The sequence below is a fragment of the Neolamprologus brichardi genome, chromosome 17 (assembly GCF_056152115.1).
Source record: "Neolamprologus brichardi isolate AB-2024 chromosome 17, ASM5615211v1, whole genome shotgun sequence".
In the NCBI taxonomy this organism is placed as follows: Eukaryota; Metazoa; Chordata; class Actinopteri; order Cichliformes; family Cichlidae; genus Neolamprologus; species Neolamprologus brichardi.
Window position 1 is genome coordinate 27,230,531 of NC_142120.1, and position 16,172 is coordinate 27,246,702.

The window sequence follows — 16,172 nt, forward strand, 5'->3', positions numbered from 1 at the left end:
ACCAGGATGTGCTTACATTTGCGTGTAAAAATGACAACTACGTGTTACAAATGGAGCTAAATCACAACAGAAACAAGCAGCTGGTCATGCTGGTTGAAGGTGACTGCAGTCAGCAGTTTGCCCCTGTCTTCTTCACGCCTTGAATGAAAATGACAGTTGTCATAAAGTGTCACATGATGCTGTGATGACCTTAATACATACAGATGGTTGTTGTACTACAATTGAGAAAAAAATTAAAATAAATAAATAAGATAAAGTATATCAGCTGTGTCAAGCCTACTATCAAAAGTAGTCCCAGAAAGAAAGGGCTCATTCCTTTTAGACTATCTTGCAAGAACCTCCCCTTGGGAAGAGGAAGTCCATGGAAGTGGAAGTTTCTGATTACAAGTTCTTTACAGATACATGGGTATATAAAAACAAAGCTGCAGAACTACTTCTTTTTTTTTTATTTGAGAGAACTGACCCTTCAAAAGCTATTCAGTAGATTTTAGGAAAGTTTCCATCTACGGGAAATGGCTCTTCAATTTTTTTTCCCCTTCATCTCTCATGTCTATGTGTTCCTGTTCCTGAAGTGTGCATGCTACCAAATCTGACTGGACACTCCATTAGCTCAGAGCAGAAAAGGAGAGGATACTGCTGTGAAAGAGATTGTATAGGACAGAATAGGGTTGTGAGAACTTCATGGTCTTGATATATCAGTGTGTGTGTGTGTGTGTGTGTTTGCTGTTCAAGCGTGCAGCGTGTAATCAGCATGGAATCAGTGCACTGAAAAATCAAAGCAAAATGTGTGTAGAATGCGTGCGCATTTCATATCAGAGATTATTTTCCTTATCACATAATCAGGGTGTCCTAGAACACACAAACATGAGATTGACTTTAATTGGCTGGGTGTGAACTCTTCACTGGAGGGATCTGAAGTAAGCCGAGCCATCTAATACACACTGTATGGTTGTGAGTCAGTGAGGGCAGGCTGCCTCTCGGTGGATGACAGCAATTACCATCACTGCAGGCCAGAGAAGACACAACCAGTGACAGATGTGTACTGTATATACGCACATTAAAAAAATGCCCAAACTTTCACTCCTTTCCAGTTTCTCCCAGATACAGTTTTGAAGTTTTGTGGAGCTGCTTGGTTCAGAATAATGAACAGAATAATAATAACCAAGTACAAAGTTGACAGTAAAAGGGTCAAACATGTGAGGTTCACCCAACGACAGCAATAGTCTGACACTATTATGGATGTCTGGTAATAAAGTAGATCTTTGAGAGTTTTCATCTGACACTGCCAAATATTTAATGTATTTTAGGTCTGTGATGACCACTATAACTTACAGCTAATAAAGTAGTTTGAAAAAAGTAGGTTTTCTTATTAGAGTAGATCAGAGGGACAGCTCAGACTGAGAATGTTTAGAGACAAAGTCAGAAAGATGAGGCTGAGATGGTTTAGACATGTGCAGAGGGGGGATGGTGGGCATACTGGCCAAAGGATGCTAAACATGGCGTTTAGAAAAAGAGGAAAACCATAGAGGAGCTTCAGGGATGTAGTGAAGGAGGACATGGAGAGGCATGGTGTGGCAAAGCAGGATGCTACTGGTAGGCTAAGATGGAGTCAGTGATCCACTGCGGCGAGCCCTCGAGGGAGCAGTCGAAAAGAGAAGAAAATATTTTACTACTTCAAGATTAATTACTTACTAAATATCAATTACTGCTGTTAGATAGAAAAGTGACCTGTCGAGGGTGTGCTTCCTCCCACCCTGTGATGGCTTGAATAGGCTGGAGCCCACTCCATACTGTTGCCAAATACTGTTTTACAATAATGAACCGATAAAGTAAACTGCAATAGTAAGGCTAATTTTACTGTGTAAAATTGCCACAGTGTGGGCTAACAGCTGGGACAGGAGAAAAGAGCATGAGCAACGTCTGAAGAATCAACAAGGTCCCAACCACTGAGAGAGGGAAAGACATTTTTGCTTAAACACCAAGTTCAGGAATGACGAGCATTAAACAGTTTTTACAATTATGCGTTTAATCGGTTTTCTCAAATGCATTATTGGGTATTAAATTAAGATCAAATCATGATGTATTGGCAGCAAACACGCTTCCCCGAACATCTGCTGCTTTGATTATCAATTGCTTCCTCGTGCCATCTGTTCATGAAGGGGCACTGAGTTATAAAGGGAGGGGAGGGGAAGAAGTTTTCAGACAAGTTAGCAGATCCCTCATCAATTGAATCCACCAGAGATAGTTTATGTACACCTCAAACACGATAAACCTGTGTTTCACCTGCCACGAGTACATATTTGTCTTTGCATAAGTAGATTAGGCAGAATAATAAAGAAAAATCACTTCTCAGAACTCGATCTATCCGTCCATCCATCGTCAAAAGTGACTAGCTGGCGAGCACTCTGAATATGACACTCATGTCTGCACTTCAGATACAAACACTTAGCCTGTGCTTTTTCAAAAATGAGGCGTGTGTGCTGTGTTTGTGCCTGGTTGGGTTAGATGACAGCGTTGTGAGCATGGTTTAAGCAAACAAAAAGATGCTCCGGCTGCCAGTTTGAAGTTTGTGGGTGGGCACATCTGCTTGATCCAGGGGATTGTGAAGTATTCCTCAGTGAATGAGTCTGTTGGTTTTGCCCTGAGGCTGCAGCTCTCTTGCAGGTGAAATGTGAAAAACACACAAACACTGTCTGGGTTTGTTAAGAGACAGAACAGGGTGATGTACACCTGTAGATCTGAAGGGAGAACAGCAGCAGCACCAGTGGCTTAAAGAACATTTCTCCTCCCCCTGCTGAAACCTTTGCACCTAAACGTCTGCTTGTTGCAAGAGCCAGTGTTTACAGTAATATCACCTGTAACAGCATATTATGTATACTGTTTGTCAGTTCTTTTAGGGGCTTATGAGCAATCCATTGTGCACTCAGCTCTGATATACTGATCTGACACTGGCACTTGCCTACTATACCATTACTTTAGCATCATAACAAGAAATACATTTCAATTTATCAGCCTGACAATCTGGATATGAGACATAATGTTTTATGCTGATAGTAAATATACTTCAAATTTAAAGAAACGTAAAAATAATCTAATCATAGAACTACATGTTTTGCATGAATATCTGCATGCTTAAAGTTTACAGATCAAGTTAGCAACTTAAAGTCGTTTGTGAATAGAAAACAGAGCTAGAGTTATGTATTGCTGCCCACTGCCTAACACTTACGTATATCTGCTATATCTGTATCAGGCTGTGGTTACAATGATCGGGCCTAACATTGTGACCGCATGCCTAATATTGTGTTGGTCCCTCTTTTGCTGCTGGTCTCCAGCAGACCCCTGAAGGTGTGCTGTGGTATCTGGCACCAGGATGTTGCTAACATCACCGTAAAAACTGAATTGAGTAAAAACTCAATATAGCTCCCTAACAGAACCCGAGTAGCAGCTGGTCTCTAGTGAGGGTTTTTTTTCCCCCTTTTTCCAAAAACACATTAGGGAGAACCATTTGGGCGGCTATTAAGGTGACAGCGTTGTTTCTGTTACAAAAACAGACTTTAAAAGCATTCAAGCTTCTTCAATATTTCCTCCACTGATGGACACTCTAATAAGATGGCAATGTGACTCAAATACTCGAGTGTGTATCTCGTTACATTAGCCTCAGCAGTCCCTCGCTCTGACTGCTTCCAGGTTGAGCTGTGCAGTCACACATCTATACCTGCAGAACACGGCACAACAGTGCCCATCAGCACAAAATAAGAAACCCAAATGAAACTATAACGCACAGCGCTTTGAAATACTGTGCAAATATGTCAGGAAGAAAAAACATGATCAGCAAGCTGCTGTATAATATTAAAGTATAATGGCAAATATTTTCTTTGGCAAGAACTGCCTTTATTTCCAGAGTTTGTGTTTGAGGACAGTGTTAGGGTTTAGCCAGCAACATACCACCATGACCAAGACCACTGTAGTAAATGATCACATCTGCCAATTATTTATTTCCAGAGTATTTATCAAGGTTATATAGTAATAATACAGTGATAAACCTTTAGATTATATTAAGAAAGCAAACAATAGTACTGTATAATGTTAAACAGGGAACTCAAAATTACACAGTAAGGCTTATATTCCCTTCTGGCTGCACAGTTTAAACAGTAAGAACCCAAAGTTATAAGATGGCTAATCTAGCTGCCATGACTTTACTGTTAGAAAGTCCCCGGTTAAATCACATAACTCTTAGAAATTGCTCTAAAACTACAACATCTGACAGTCTGTTTCCCATTTATATGACAGTATAATGTGGAGAGCAATGTATCCTTTATTTGCTATCTCCCATAAAACACTGCAGAGAGGCTAGAGACCAGTGGGAGAGGACCCCGTAAACAGAGGAAGATAAAATACTTCCGAGAGTAGACAGCTGCAAATCTGAATCAAGCACTTTTTTACCACATCATACGGTAGCTTGAAAGACATTTAACTGTCTAGCTATGACGGTATACTGCTGCCATCCTCAAATGAATGGTCATTAATCAGGAAAGCAACTAAGCTGGCAATCTAACACAAATCTCACAACTTGCCACATTGTGCCTTGAGGGTACAGTAACATTAACTTTTTGAGGACAATGTTACAGGTAATGCTTGAGTCAGACTGCTCTCATGACTTTGAGGTTTGCAGTGCAGATATTTAATGTCTAACACTGCGACCTGCTGCTTCTTTTATGACAGTCCTCTTGTCAGTTATAAAAGACATGTTGCTGGCATGTGTCAGGTAATGTTTACAGTACAGTACAGATACTATTCTGAACTACTTCTTTGACCAAAACGTCAATAAAAGCAACTCAGAAAAAGGGACAAAGGTCATTTGATTGTCATTTGGCAACTCAAGTGTTTCAGCCCTTTTTCCGATAAATGTAAGCCAATTGATTTTCTAAGTCTTTTTTCATATTTTATTGCTGCAATTTAGCTTACCAAAGTCAATACTGCCAGTAATATGTACCATTTACAAAAATAACCACATTGAACTGTATCTGGGATAAACTGCTGCTAAAATGAATGAAATCCACAGTGTTTTAGTGCATTGCACTATAACAGTAGTAAAATGTCCAACCTTGTAACAAGTGAATGTAAAAAGAACGGCGATGTACAGAATGAAATGTACAAATGGAGAGACTATATTAATAAACTGTAAATGAGGACATGCAGGATTATAGTAAAATACTGCAGATAAAAGAAGGAAAACTGTAAAATTAACAGGGGTTTACTGTCAACCCAGCTGAAAACGTATTCCTGTTAATCTATGTGACAATATTTTACAGCGTCTTCTGCTCAACTATGCAAAAATGACTCTATTTGTTCTGTATACGTGATAAAAGAAAAACAAATGTCAAAATTTGATTTAAAACATTATATCCAAGTGTGTAATGACTCGTGACTACGCAGTGCAGTTCTGAAGAAATACGGACGGCTGAGAAAAAACAGATGGTCTTTGCATTAGAGAAGTCAAAAACACATCTCCTCTGATAGGACGGAGTCCATTTCTCATGCAAATTGCTGCGCCACAAACAGTAAGTAAGCAGGAAGTTTGGCGTCTAAGATTTGGAACATTTTGCTCGCTGTGATTGAAGAAAGGAAAAAAAGTACACTGCATTAGCAGCGTTCTCCATCCTCTGTAGGAGCTCATAAAACACGAGTCAGGTCACAACTCTTAAAAAACGAATCATTTTTCGTAGCATTTGTAGCGATGTTTCCTATGTGGTAATCTGAACTCGTGCTTTTAAAAAGGCAAATGTGCTTTTTTATTTTAAAAAAGGATGAAAAATAAACAGTGAGCTTTATTTTGTTGCCAAACTGTGAATATGTTCTATTATTTGAGAGGAACTACTTGCATTAGTACGCACATGTTAAGTATTCTGTATAGAACCCAAGTCGCTCTGTACATGATCAGCAAACAAATACTCAACAGTGCAACAATGTCAACTTCTGATGTCATGTTGGACGTGAGAGGCACACAGCCTAAGTTGTGGTAAGCCAGCAGCTCCAGCTAGAAAGCAGCTAAAAATAGAATAGAATAGAATAGAATAGAATAGAATATACAACAAAATTGTGGACAAAAAGGAATGCACTAAAGAAATATGAAAAGCGCTCACTAAATCCTCCCAAATGATTTAGTCACACAGCGTCTGATCATCTGAAAAACCCACATATAAGTGCTTAAAACAGTCCACAGCTTTGATGTGCGTTTTCCTCCCTGCGTTTGAAAAGCTACATATGAATATGTATCATTTAGCTTATGATGTACATTATTCAAACGTAATACCAAGTTTCTCACATGGGGATTTCCCCTCACTAAATGAAGCCTTCTAATTTACACTCAGATAACATTAGGGTGATGCAAATGCTAGATCTTCCCTGCATTAACATTTACAGACTAATCACTCTTAAATCGAGACGACACGGGTCACTTTTCAAGTAAAATTCTGATACACAGTGATCAATCTTAGATATATAAGCTGCTCTCCAGGGATATTGATAAGTTAAAGTCAAGAGAAAAACAACTTTGAAAGCATACAAGGACACCGATATCACAGTAGTGTATCAGCTGTCTGGTAAAGAAGTGACGTTTGGGATGCAGGCCTATTATGATTTCATTTTATCTGTGATGGCAAGAACCGAAGTACTGACTGATAATGACTCTGTGCTACTCTGATCTAGTATGACTCAGGGTTTTCAGCAGCTGTTCACAGCAAGTATGAATAACTTCGACTAATTGAACAAACACTCCTTGTTAAGTTTTCTTTCTTAAAAATAATGAGAATCAATCATTTTTTTACATAAGTATACTTTAAGCTGTTTTTGTCAAATTTATCTTATTGAACGATCTAGATTTCACACACACAGCTCACACCACTCATAGCTGACGTGTAGACAATGCAATACGCTGAGGGAAAACCTTGTCTCTTGGCATTTATGTGTGAAAGTTGTTCTTTACTTTCAACTTCTACTATGAAGGCAAACATTGTGCAGGCGGTATGTATTGTCAGTCCAACAATTGCTGATGGGCGATATATTCGCGTATGGGCGGGGCAATGTAATCATGCACGGACTGATTTGGTTTACAACACAGAAGAAGTCCAAACATGGACGAACTAGTTTCCAAAAAAAAAGACTCACCGACAGGTCTGCAGGCTGTTATGACTTGGACCAGACCTCACTGAGTTGAGCAAGCAACTTATGTATCATAGGCTGGAGTGTATATATGTCACCTGGCTGATTGGTATATGTGGTACATAAGTGGTTCAAGATAAACTAGATGAGAAAAAAAAAAGAATGAAAAAAAGAGAAATATAACTGTCAAAAAATTCTTTCTGGAAATTTCTAAAACAAAAATTGTCCAGTATACAATCCACCAGGTACAGCTAGCATATTACAAGTCTACCACAACTATGTGCAGTCATTTGAAAGCCATTTGGTTGGAGGTTGATCAAACACGTTCCAGAGACTATTGAACAGGACTTTTGCTTGCAATGCACATCCCTGTCCAATACTAGAGAGCCTCTTAAAGTAGAACAATGCCACAAGTACAGCTTGAGAATCACGACAGCTCTTTGTGAAACTTTGTAATTGCATAGCAGTAACAAAGTGCTAGAACAGACTGCACCGCAGACTTCATTACAGGGTTGGGCAGAGCTCACGATGAAATACATCATTTGCTGCTCACAGTAATGCTTTTGATGGAGCCTAAAGGACAGTAAAGCCATTTTCACGCGCCTTGAATTTTTCTAGGGTTTTACCATCCAGAGATGCATGTGAGAACGCATATGCCATGGACAGTCTCTCATGTGCAACATGAGACTAATGTTACTTTGTATTAATGTGCCAATAGAACTGTTAACAGTTCAGTGCATTTACCATTAGTGAGAGGGTGTCCTGCATATTCCCCAGGCAGCTCCCTCAGCCAAACAAGTAGTGTTTCCAGTAGTGAGAATATGCTTAAAGTTCTCTATTTCCTGCTGTGTGCAACATTTAAGAAAGGGAAACGATGGATAATCTCTCAACATGACTATCTCCAAATTGCCCAAAGTTCATGTGTGAAAAACTGCCCAGTGGGAGGGGAAATACAGTAGAATATGAAACAAAACAACAACTTTGTGACTGTAATATTAAAAACCGTACGCAAGGTTTAGATGCGTGGGACAGGGTGAGGCATCTCTAACCAAACAAAATCTCTCAGAATTCCTAAGCTCAGAGACGCTTACACAAACAGCAGGGCAAAATCCATCTTTCTGACAGAATCATTTCCAAAGCCCAAACCCCCAACTGGGCTCCTGGATGCACTTCTGAGCCGGGCCCGTCTGGGAGAGTGTGTCAATTTGTGCGCGTGTGCGTGCGTCTGAAGGGTAACGAGAGAGGGAGCAGTGGGATAAAGAATGAGTCATTCAGTGCAGAATAAGAAGTGCGGCACAACCTGTCTTCAACTTTATTTCGACTTCTCTCTCTAGAACGAGGGTTTTTTTCTACCTTAGTCAGACAGGCTTTCATCGTTTGAGCAAACTTCAACGTCTCTGCATGTCTGTGTAAGTCTAAGACAAAGAGATTAATGGTGAAGTCATCTTAAAGCGTTCCTATCATTTCTCTACAAATCTGTCTGAACCACTTAATTCTCACAAGCTGCGTCTCAGCACTGAGTGACTGTTTGTGTCTAAGCAGGTCCGCTCAGACAAGACTGTGGTAGGAGTTCAAATCAAAGGCTTATAGCCCTTTGGCAAATGACCGAATGAACTCAATCTTAAGTCCCGTGGGGTCAAATGTACCACAGACATGTCAAGTTAGGCCCAACTTTCTCACACATATTCTCTTGTGGTGAGATCTTCCCAGCCGTTCTGTCTCCCCCAATAACATCTGCACAAACCTCGTCGCGTCCTGCATCCTTAATTCTGATCTTACAACGTAACCGCGGTTTCTAATCCCTCAGAACTCTGATATTCACACTTTAATATTATTAGATTTTTTTTTCAACATGACGTTTTCCTCTGCTTAGCCCTTTTAGGTCACCAAGAGATAATGCTAACCAGGGAACAATATCCTCATTCTAGGAGACTGTATCATTTTTTTGAATTTGCCATTATCATAAATGACAAGCAAGATCTCCTGACACAGAGAGTAAGAGTTGAGAGAGAACAAATTTGCACAATAGAAGACAAGATAAAAAAGAAAATATGATCATAACAGGGCTGACAGCATGACCTGGTACCTACACTCTGCTTTATCAGACATTCTGGCAGAGTGGAACAGTTTTGACCATTAAACTTACATCGTATTTGTACATTTGAGTTAAATCCTCTTTGTTTTCTCGCTTGTCGCTGACAGGTTTTTTACATGTTAACAATGCCACAAAACTTTGTCATGATAACATTAAGAAAACTGGCTGATTTAGAGCAGTAGCACGCCATTATTTTGGATATCCCCAAAATAAACACGGCCCAGAGAGATATCCAGTTTTTAAACCTGATATGATCTCACTGCCAGAGCGGGAAACACATTAAACTGACCTTTGGGAAAACCATCCATCCATGCAGATCAACATAGCCTTTATGTCCAACTTCACTCCCCAACTAAAACATGCCTGAAGGTTTAAACACTGATAATAAAATGTGCTATCACTTTTTATCTACATTCTCTCTCTGCTCAGTAACCTCAGACTTATAATGTAACCCAGTATTTTTATTTTGAGGCCTTACAGTTTAGCATTCTGACTATCTTGTTTTTCTGGAGCCAGAAGCTTATTTTGGCATGAGGTGCTGAGTTAACAGCTATCGCTAGCAAGCTGGGTTGCTGTTCCCATAAAACTATGTCACTCTGACACAAAGATCTGCTAATTAGTTTCAAGTAACACGCTAACAAAATACTATAACTGTCGGGGAGCTGAGGCCTTGCAGATAGTTTAGTGTTAGGTACATGCCTAATTACAAGTCTTAAAAAACATTTGAATGAATGGAACTTGTAAAATAAATTACATGCATCGTATATAGATCAGGCACAACACTATGACTACTGACAGAAGTGAAGAACATAACGTAAAGAACTGTACCCGAGTTGGACAAAGGCCGAAATTGTGATTGCTACACGACTGGGTCAGAGCATCTCCAAAACTCCAAAGCTCTTGTTGGGTTTTTCCAGTCTGCAGCGGGAAGCAAAGGCTGGCCTGTGTGGACAGACGAGCTCATGCAGCTCAAACGGCCAAAATCGTTGGTGCTAGTGCTGATAGAAAGGCATCAGAATACACACTGCATCACAGTTTGATGCGTATGGTGCTGCATAGTCGCAGAGCAGAAAAGGTGCCAATGCCGACTCCTATGCACCGCCAAAAGCAATGGAGCAATGGAAGAATCATGATGAATCATGTTTCCTTTTAACTCATGTGGATGCCCAGGTGGGTTACTTATCTGGGAAACACCGGGCATCGGGATACACCATGGGAAGAAAGTAAGCTGGTGGAGGAAGTACGATCCTTTGGGCAACGCTCTGCTGGAAAACCTTGGGTCCTTGTTAAAGTTACTGTGACAAGTACTACCTACCTAAGCATTGTTGCAGACCATGTACAGCTTTTTGTTGAAATGGTAATCCCTAATAGCAAAAAATGGTCCAGAAATGGTTTGAGGAGAACAAACCAGTGTTGACTTGGCCTTCAATTTCCCCAGGTTTCAATCCAACTGTGCATCTGTGTGATGTGCTGGACAAACAAGTCCGATCCATGGAAACTCCACCTCAAACTTAAAGGACTTAAAGGATCGGTTGCTAACATCTTGGTCCAGATACCACAGCACACCATCAGGACTCTAGTGAAGTCTGTGCCTCAATGGATTGGAAGGACCAACACAATATTATGCAGTTGGTCCTAATGTTATGCCTAATCGGTATATGCACACACAACACACGGTGTTATGATAAAAGGAATCCATCCATAAAGAAAAAACTTTTTTTTCATTACACTAGATGTTTAATACTCTTTAGTTGCCAATTTTAACGTGGGAGTCTATGGTGATGGCTCACTTTTAGAGCCAGCCACAAGTGGCTACTCAGAGTTCTTGACACATAACTGTCGGCTTAATTTTCCATCCCTGGAGGTTGTTGTTTGACTCACACTCATCCAGAACAAAACCCACTAATTGGAAGGTTGACAGTTCAACCACCGGCTCATCCAGTCTGCATATTGATACTCTCAACAGCGCACATGTAACCAACAAGAGTATCGAATAAAGTGCTATATGATGCATATGAATAACACTTGAAAGTCTCACACTATTACAAACCTCTACTAGACTAGAAGACCCACATGCCTCGAAGCCAAGTCTGCTTGATGTTCTGAATTTACACAAAAATGTCTGTTCTGAGGAAAAACAGCAACACAGGAAAGACACAGATCCCAAGTATTCCACACAACACCAACACCACTGGCAGTAAATAAGGTTACTTTAGGTCACGCTGCCACTGGGATACAACTCAGGCTGTTTTAAGATGTCAATTAAACCTCATGCTGTGATTATAATAGAATTGCAGCGCTGCAAACAAAACTGCAGAAAACCACAGTATGGTTACAGGGGATAAAGAGCTGACTGACGGCTCAGGTTTAATAAGATACCCCCATTAAAAGAGAAAGAGATCCGAAATAAACATGACAGCAGAAGTGAGACTTGGGCACATTAGAACTTAAAATTTATTAGATTTTTAAAAACAGTGTTGAGGATTGGTTTGATTACCATTTCTTCTGATATCATGTTTAGCATTTTTTTTCTGAAATTTTGGTGGTGCTGTGCTGTTCAGGAGTCGGTGGAAGTTATGGCCAGACTTACCAGTGCCTTCTTTCTCCAAATTGTCAACGTTTGCACTGACAGAGACAAAGGATTCTCATTTCCGGAGCCACCACAGCGTACTTAATCAAGTTTGGATTAAAATTCATTTGGGAAAAGGCTCAATGAGCCATAAGGACTGACTTATTAGCATAAGTATTAAAAAGCATCTAAATTAGCATTTAAAGATGAGCTAAAGAAATGTAACGTTATGACAAAAAAATAAATAAATCTTAAGGCCAGCTTACCTGTAAATGGGATCCTGCATCACCATCATTTTGCTCTCGTCCCATGTCCACTCCTTCTTCTGTGTAAACAAAACGAAACCATTCAGTTACACCAAATGTAAAAATTTGGATACATAAGACAAATGAAATAAGAAACATTCCTTGCTTGGACAGTTTGAACATAAATCAGCTGAAACTCAAAGACAGACAGATGATATTCCGTGAGCACAGATATCATTGTGAGCCTTTCACATACATCTTTTACTTGCTCCTTTTGACTGTTTGATTAAATCTACCTTTCAGCTTAATGCCACAATCAAAATGTCACCACAGACACACACAGGAATCATTGATTTCTGTCTCCACAGAGCACTTTGTTGACCGAGTCATTCAGTCACTTCAATCTGCGCTCTTTGAATGCCTCCTTCGCACTCAGAGATGTAAATAGATTGCTGACCGTCACACTTGACATTTCAGCTTTCGGGACAAGGAGCCAAACTCGACAAGAAAACATTCATCCATCGACTGGCCTTTAATTGCATCCCGCCAGTACACTTGACCAAGGGCCTTTTGAGGGCAGCCAGGTACAGAAAAATAAATATCCATATTTTGTGCTCACTTTTGGTTTGTTGTCAGAAATGAAATATAGTTTGAATCCCTTCATTTTTCAGAATTCTTTTTAAAACTTTATCATGTTGCGTTTTTATGTGAGTTTGTGCCTGGCTTTCAGTTAGCTGACTTGACAGCTAACTGCTATTTAAGTGAAGGTGGAACTGTCCTGTTAGCATATGTAAAGTAGAGATGACAACCTAAGCCGAAAGGATAATACAAAGTTCCAAAAACAAAAAAAAGAAAAGCAAAAACTGACTGCCGGCTTGCCAAACTAAATAGTTACAAAACAACCAGGTACTAATTTATTAACACAGATGCAGCCCGTTAATTCTGATGAATGACCTAGGTAATTTACCAATAGCAGTGGAAATTAGTAAGTCAAACACAAGCAAACTTAATGTGGGCATGAATAATCTAACAACTAAACAACACAGCAAAAGACTTTTGCATATTTCAAGTGGAGGGTGGTGCTGAAGCAAACCACACAGAGTTCAGTGGAACCATGGAATGACACTGTCTAAAGACAAAGGTGGGATGTCTCATCACTTCTTGATGACAGAGCTCCCGGGGTGGACGAGATTCGCCCTGAGTTCCTTAAGGTTCTGGATGCTACATAGCTGTTTTGGTTGCCACATCTCTACAACATGGCATGGAAATCTGTGGCAGTGCCTCTGGTTTGGTATGCTGGAGTGGTAGTTCCGATCTTTAAGAAGGACAAACAGAGGGAGTGTTTCAGCTATAGGGGGATCACACTAGTAAGCCTCCCTGGGAAGGTCCAAGTCAGGATACTGGAGAGGAGAGACATTCAGTTAGTTAAACCTCAGTTTCAGGAGGAAAAATTAGGGGTTTTTTGTCCTCGTTGCAGAATACTGGACCAGGTCTTTATCTTCTCGAGGATATTTGAGGGTACATGGGAGTTTGAGGAACCATTCTCTATTTGCTTTTTGGACTTGGAGAAGGCATTTTACTAAATTTCTTTGTAAATTTGGGTACAACTATGGAGAATCTTACTCTCTTATTGCTACGAGAGCTATTCAGTCTCTGCACAATTGAATTTCGAGGCCCATCTAAGTTCCAGAAGTTGGTCTCAGAATCTCATTTCTGCTTTTTAAAGATGCTCAAGTTCTATTGGCTTCAAAATTTGGACACTGTACCGCTCTATTGCGGTGAACTGAGAGATGAGTGTGAATGTGAAGCTGTTGATCTACATCCCTACCCTCATCTATGTTCACGAGCCCTGGGCAGAAATCAGACTGTGGACACAAGTGGGAGAAATGAGTTTCTTCTGAAGGGCGGCTGGGCTCTCCCTTACTGTTGAGATGCGAAGTTCAGTCATTCAGAAGGAACTCCACATTGAAAGGAGCCAGTCGAGGTGTTTCAAGCATCGCCTACTTGGAAGAGGCCCTGGGGCAGATCCAGGGAAAACTATAGAGATTATATCTCTTAGTTGGCCTGGGAAAGTCTCAAAGTTCCCTCGGATGAACTGGGAGAGGATGGTCTGTTGTATTGACCCACGGCGGGAAAGCGGCATTAAATAGATGGATGTATGGAGATTTTCACCAGTTAGCCTGTAAATGAAGTTATTGTTCCATTTGCATAAATGTGCACATCACTTGTTTTCTGCATGTGTATGTAGCTGCAGGTATTTTTTAGTATGGCCATGTGTATATGACTCACGGCCATCAGTGGATAACAAACAATTTCAGCAAAAACCTCAATATTCATTACATTCAGTACACATTACGCAGAGACTTTGATCTCTACCTTATTGTTTACATGCAGATTCTCTGCTTACAATTGTGACCTAAAACCTAAAACACTTAACATTTCTGTTAAATGTCAAAAATAACTTTGTAGCCATTAATACATCAATCGCTTGTATTTTGTCTTATTCTCTCTCTCCTGTCGATGTGCCACTTTCTGTTCTGTTAACGTAAAATGCCAGCTTTAAGGTCCAGAAACATGCAGGGTTCTGCTCTAAACATGCAAGATTTGGCCTCAGCAAAAATCTACAGGACAGAGTCAAACTTTGGGCACCACTTTGAGCAGTCTACATGCACTGATTTCACGATTTTAATAACATCTCCCTTGGGCTTCCAAATAAATTATTCCTCCTAGTGGCAACTATCACATTCACATCAGGGGTGTGCTTTTTTTGTGATGTCATTTTCAGCACAATTTGTAGTAAATTGTCAGGCTCAAATCTAAGCGCAGTTTTATGGTTTAATTAAGTACTCAAAGTACCTCAAAAGAAATACATATGCAGTAGGCAAGCTGAAAAAATAAATGTCCCAAAGCCAATGTGCCTGTTCAGTACTCCTGACAGAACGATTCTACACTGCTTACAAGTATCTGGTGATGTCTGTGGACTCAATACTTCTAAAAAAATATAAATCTGTCTACTTCATGTGCATCCGGTCACTGGAAATGAGAGTCTATATTATGGAGAATATACAGTATTTCCAAAACAGTTCTTCAAATACTGATGTAAAGCTTCAGTTACAGCTGAGATTTTCCACTTTGATATTTTTTATTGAACTGAATTTGCTGAAGCACAAAGCATGAAGGACATTAGCCTTAACCCTATGAATACTTACAGTATGTATCATCCACTCACACTGCTGTCCACAACAAAGCTATATAGCAAATATGCAGATGTTTTCAGGTGGCCATGTACTAACAAAGCTAGACTTTTAAACTAGTCCGATTAAAGGCCAACTCCTTTCAGGGCCATTTATACCATTAAAAACTTTTGAAAAAAATGATGATCCAAAAAGCTTAAAGGAATTTGACAGTTTTCATCAGAATTTGGAGAAAACCATCTTGCAAGTTGGTTTTATATGGAACATTCATCCCTGCATCATTTGCTCATTCTTCCCAATACGAAGGAACTAAGGAAATGTGTGGTCTGTGCAGATGGTGGACCATCAGCTGAGGAAATCTTGCCATTTTCACAGCCAGCAACTTGCCAACAGGCAATCAGATTTTGGAGCTGCCTCATCTCCTTACAAAGACACAGACTGTACAACAATCTACTCGGAGCATTTGGCCTAGTACGGCAGTTGCATGAAAATAAAAAGTCTGTAGGGCTGCTCAGCCAAGACATCCCAGAAATACCAGAGATAAAATGAAACAGTTTTGTAGAAGGAATAGATCAGAATGGTCCAAAAGCAGCCACAGGAAACATCTGGTGGTGAGAGATGTTATTGCTGCTGAAGGAGTTCCTTTAAATACAAGACTTCAATTACTTTTCAGGCTTGCACAGAGTGTTTAAAATAAACTGTATATAAAAGAGAAGTAAAACATAGAGGAAGAAACTTGGACTGGCTTTTTAGCCGTCAGATAATTCTATCAAAATGCTCCAGAGGGCACCAATAACACAAGCACATCTGAGAGGTCCAGCTTAATCACTTGCATTCATGGACACGAGGCATAGGAGTCAGATGGGCTGAAGCTCCTTGTTGGCACACTGATCAGCCAAAGCAGCCAC

The 16,172-nt window shown here is 40.1% G+C and overlaps 1 protein-coding gene across 2 annotated transcripts in view; it reads right to left on the reverse strand.

Annotated features, from left to right (window-relative positions):
• nos1apa (nitric oxide synthase 1 (neuronal) adaptor protein a) overlaps positions 1–16,172 on the reverse strand; it is a 227,552-nt gene that overhangs the window by 126,707 nt on the left and 84,673 nt on the right. For both annotated transcript variants that reach the window (XM_087831182.1, XM_006797823.3), the window contains exon 4: positions 12,092–12,150. In XM_087831182.1, coding sequence (XP_087687308.1) covers positions 12,092–12,150 — 59 coding nt within the window. The remainder of the gene's footprint in view (positions 1–12,091; positions 12,151–16,172) is intronic.